The sequence below is a fragment of the Salminus brasiliensis genome, chromosome 5, assembly GCF_030463535.1.
Source record: "Salminus brasiliensis chromosome 5, fSalBra1.hap2, whole genome shotgun sequence".
Taxonomy (NCBI): domain Eukaryota; kingdom Metazoa; phylum Chordata; class Actinopteri; order Characiformes; family Bryconidae; genus Salminus; species Salminus brasiliensis.
In genome coordinates, this window is record NC_132882.1 from 37,607,764 (window position 1) to 37,612,357 (window position 4,594).

The 4,594-nt window shown below is 46.0% G+C and overlaps 1 protein-coding gene across 1 annotated transcript; it reads right to left on the reverse strand.

Moving 5' to 3' along the window:
• Positions 1-365: 365 nt before the first annotated feature.
• On the reverse strand, positions 366-2,387 carry LOC140556638 (testis-specific serine/threonine-protein kinase 6-like). Its single transcript, XM_072680717.1, has 3 exons — positions 1,601-2,387; positions 508-969; positions 366-424 (listed from the first exon to the last, which is right to left on the reverse strand). The coding sequence occupies exons 1-3, from the start codon at positions 2,385-2,387 to the stop codon at positions 366-368; spliced, it is 1,308 nt and encodes a 435-aa protein (XP_072536818.1).
• Between the last annotated feature and the right edge of the window lie 2,207 nt (positions 2,388-4,594).

Sequence of the window (4,594 nt, forward strand, 5' to 3'; positions counted from 1 at the left end):
GCTATAAGAGGTTCACTCTTCCTGTCTTCTGGGTCTGATGGAAGAACAACATGATAACAATTATCTAGAACATTTTTAGTTTCATTCTCAGACTGAGTAATCTGAAGGGGAGCTGAAGCATCCTGTAGGGCTCCTGGTTTCCTGCATCACTGTAGACCTTGGGAGAAGAGGGTCCTCCACCAATGGCCCATGGAGCGAGACTTCACCCTGAGATGGATCCTTCCCATCAGAACTCCTGAAGGGCTCCTGAAGGGCTCCTGGTTTCCTGCATCACTGTGGGCTGTGGGAGAACAGGTTATGCTTCCTCTACCAGCCCATGGAGCGGGACATTCCCTTCAGAGCTGGACCCAGCCAGAAGGTTATCGTTACCAGGAGCCGTGCTCGATGTCTACAGGGGATGAACCCTGTTCGTCTTCTTCAAGATCTGTTGGAGGAACAAAAGGACAAAGATTGACCAACTGAAACTGAACATTTTGGACCATCACAATCTCTCAACACTCGACTCACATACCTTAAACTTGGGGAATCTCAGCCTCCTGTTTCCCTGCCTCATCGTTGGCTGTGCCTCCACAGCTTCCGTCTCCACCACTGGTTCATGGAGCAAGATGTCTGGAGTCCCATCCTCGCGTCTCTGCTCAGAACATGAAGAAGCAGGAGCTTCTCTAGAGGACGCAGAATGACGAGCACCCTGCTGAGAAGACGAGGACAAGTCGTGCACCATGGACGTCCTTTTGAAGAACTTCCTAATTCTTCTTTGAAGTGCTCGAGAAGCTCTGAGGATCGGTGCTGCAACATAGGTTTGAGCTGCCTTCTTAAGTGAAGCACAGCTGAAGCAGCCAATCTTCTCCCCCACGACCTCTATGCTTCCAGCTCCACTGCAGTCGTCCTCCTGGAGCGGGAGAGCCTCTTGATGAGAGCAGCTTCCCCCATCCTCTTCATCAACAGGTACCACTAAAAACCTGCCGATAACTCTGGAGATGGTAGACAGAGAAATGTACTTATTGTTAGTGAGCTGACACTGTACTTTATCTACACTACATGGAAAAAAGTATTGGGACACCTGCTCATTCATTGTTTCTACTGAAATCAAGGCTATGAAAAAGAGTTTATCCTGCTTTTCTTGGAGTAACTGTCTCTACTGTCCAGAGAAGGTTTTCTACTAGATTTTGGCAAGAGCATTGCTTTGAGGGTTTGATTGCATTCAACCACAAGAGCGTTAGTTAGTGAGGTCAGGATGTTGGATGATAATCACCACCCCACCTCATCATCCCCAACTCCCCAACTCATCCCAAAAGCACTGGGTGGAGCACCACCATCATTCCAGAGAACACAGTTCTTCCACTGCTCCACAGCTCAATGCTGGGGGGCTTTATACCCCTGTAGCCCATCCTGGCATTAGGCAGCATGGTGCAAATAGGTTCATGTTTATCTGCTCCAGAGAGTCCTATTCTATTGGCGGTACTTCTCTGAACTGACTAGACAAGTTGTCTGTGTATGTAACTTAAAGTAGCTGAATGTGTTCATTAGAATGGGTGTCCACAAACATTTGGTATATAATTAAATGTATATAAACATGGAGCTTGGACTTGATATCCAGCACAACGTTCTTGCCTTGATTTTAGCCAGGGGTGCTGAGCCACCTCTTTCACTGAAGGCCGAGTGACAGGATCTTTCTGCAGCATGTAGGAGATGAAGGCTTTGCAGGGTTCCTCCACTGTGACCTCCTCTGGATACTCCAAGGGTCTCTGCTGGAGAATTGGGATCATAGCCTCTAAGGGGTCGTAGAAGGGCAAGGACGCAGTAACCATGACATAAAAAATCACACCGAGGCTCCACACATCGCTCTTCTTTGGATCATACCTCTGACGCATGTTTATCTCAGGTGCACGGTAGTAAGGATTTCCACACAATGTCTTGCATAGGTCAGGGAATCCTCTTAAGAAGCATCCTAATCCAAAGTCGGCCAGTTTGATTTGACCATCAAAGGTCAGCAGAACATTATTTAATTTGAGGTCTCGATGGACGATGTTCTGCTGGTGCAGGAAGTTCACCGCGCTGAGAAGCTGGGAGAACCACGTTTTGGCCTGGTCAGTGGGTATAGGGCCAGTCTCAACGATATGATGAAGGAGATCCGTGGCAGCAGCCTCCATCACAATGTACACACGTTCCTGCATCTCAATAATTTCATGCACCTGAACGATGTGAGGGTGCTTTACTCTTCTGAGAATGGCGAGTTCCTGGGATTGTGCCTCGTAGTCCATTATTTTGATGGCCACCTGGTTTGGGTGCCTTTCAGATGAGGCCAGCTTAACTGTGCCGAAAGTCCCTTCACCGATGACGCTGAACACATCGTACCCAAAAAATGTCAGAATGTCATCAGTTTCCATGTTTTCCCTGCAAACAGAAGGTAGAATTGACAGTTAGAGAAGGTAGAGGAGGTGTGAGGACCTATTTCCCCTGTGAATTCCTGCTGGAATGAAGTTCATTTAGTCTTGATTAGGGTTTGATCTCAATCCTTGACACTCATTTGCACTCCTCCCCTATCACATGTAATGCTCCCAACACTGGGCGAGTGAGGACTGGCACATTGCCTCCTCCGACACATGCACAACCAGCCACTGCCTCTTTTCGAACTGATGCAACATCACTTGGCAACCAGCGCGCTGGGAGGAAAGCGCTGGGTACCCAGAACTGATGCTGTGGCTAGCAGAAGCCCATGCTGCCCATGTACCCACCTGGAGAGAACAAGGCCAATTGCACTCTCTCAGCCTCTGGCTGCTGATGGCAAGGAGCATGACCCAGGGTTCGAACCAGTGACCCTCGATCATAGTGGTTAGACGATGTCATTCTGTCTCTCTAAATGATCCTATAACATCTTGTGGAATGTTAGTGTCAGCCAATCATCAGGGTTGTTTAGTAAATTTGTTGGAGGGAGGGGGAAAATATAGCTGTGAGTGGCGATTACAGGGTTCAAGCACAGGCAACTCTTTGGGAGACCTTTTCGAGAACTTCTAACAGACAACGATCAGTGACAGGGGGGGAAAAGCTGATCAGAGGGTCTCCATATGTATGATTATTGATCAGAGGCCCTTCTGAAGAATGATTTGATTTGAGTTTTGCACAGATTGACCTTTTGACCTTGGAATAATAAGCTGTAGATATTAAACAAATAAGTCAAACCACTGGACTGGGAGAGCGCTTTCTTACATAACTAATTACAAAACTGTTCAACTCAGAAACTGAACACAGCGTTACATTAGAAGAAGGGCTTTTAGAGAATTTAAGTGTTTTTGAGTGTATCGCCCCCTAAAGGCAGATCTGTGTCAAAAAAGGCATCATCTGACCAGAATCTCTATGTTATTTTTTAAATAATTGACATTTGTTTGTTGGATTTTTCAGAAGTGTATATACAATATACACTGTATTGACAAAAGTATTGGGACAGCTGCTCATTGCTTCTTCTGAAATTAAGGGTATTAAAGAAGTTGGAGTAACTGTCTCTACTGTTCAGACTTTGGAGGAGCACTGCTGTGTGGATTTGATTGCATTCAGCCACAAGAGTGTTAGTGAGGTCAGGATGTTGACTTTTCACCATCCCACCTCATCATCCTCAACTCCCCAACTCCCACAAGTGTCATGTTCTAATACAGAAGGGGTTCTGTTCCATAAAAAGCGGGAAAAACACTAAAAAGCAATGGTTCTGATCACAGTCTTTACGGACCTGCATTTGAGGTTCTGATGAAGGACCTGTCTGCTCACAACACAGAACCTTTAGTCTGGAGTGAAAGACAATGCCTTGTGCATTACATCCAGCTGGGGTTCTAGACTCACACACTCATTAGCATAATGTGACATCAGCCTTCTTTCGGCTTGAGCGGTTCGGTGTTGTAATCAATAATCAATAAATAGTTCTTACCTCGTCCTTTGTGCGAGAGAAGCAGACGTAGAATCTGTTTCTAGGTTCTAGATAAAAAGGATCTAGATAATTGTCCACCAAATGATGTCCGCACCAATAGTACCGTAGGAATCAACTGTCTTGCGAGCTGCTGAATCGTAACTGAGCCAATGAGGGACAACCTGCCTTTTATAGGTGTTCCGATTCTGTGACATCATCGATGACATCACAATGGAGGGTGGAGCCTGGTCACTCTACAGTGTTCTGAGAAGCAGAGCACACTACTGCAGTGATTTACACAACAAATGTATTGCATGCATATCAGCCCTGTGAAAAAGTATTTGCCCCTTCAGTTACTTCAGCAGCACATAAACTGCAGTGCTAATCAGACTGAGCTGAACACAGCCAGGTCTGCTGAATGAACCCTCACTCATACTGAAGTTCAGATCAGGTCTAAATGACAGGATTCACAGAGCTTTATAGCAGAAGTACTGATTCAGGGTCTCCAGCTACCTGTTAACACGTGGTGGAGATTTCCCCAAGAAAGGTGCATAAATGAGCTGAGCATTCTGGGAAAAAGATCATCTGCACTTAATATAAGGGGAAATGGTTCAGTGTTTATTACTGGTGTGACTCTCAAACAAGCAGCTATTACTGTAATAATCCTAGACTAATAGACTGGCCAGTTTCAGCTGGTCA

Coding starts and splice junctions, on each gene's coding strand:
- LOC140556638 (XM_072680717.1), bottom strand. CDS start 2,387: ATGGAAACTGATGACATTCTGACATTTTTTGGGTACGATGTGTTCAGC. Junction 970..1,600: donor AAAATCAAGGCAAGAACGTT/GTGCTGGATATC, acceptor CCATCTCCAGAG/TTATCGGCAGGTTTTTAGTG. Junction 425..507: donor ATTCCCCAAGTTTAAGGTAT/GTGAGTCGAGTG, acceptor TTCCTCCAACAG/ATCTTGAAGAAGACGAACAG.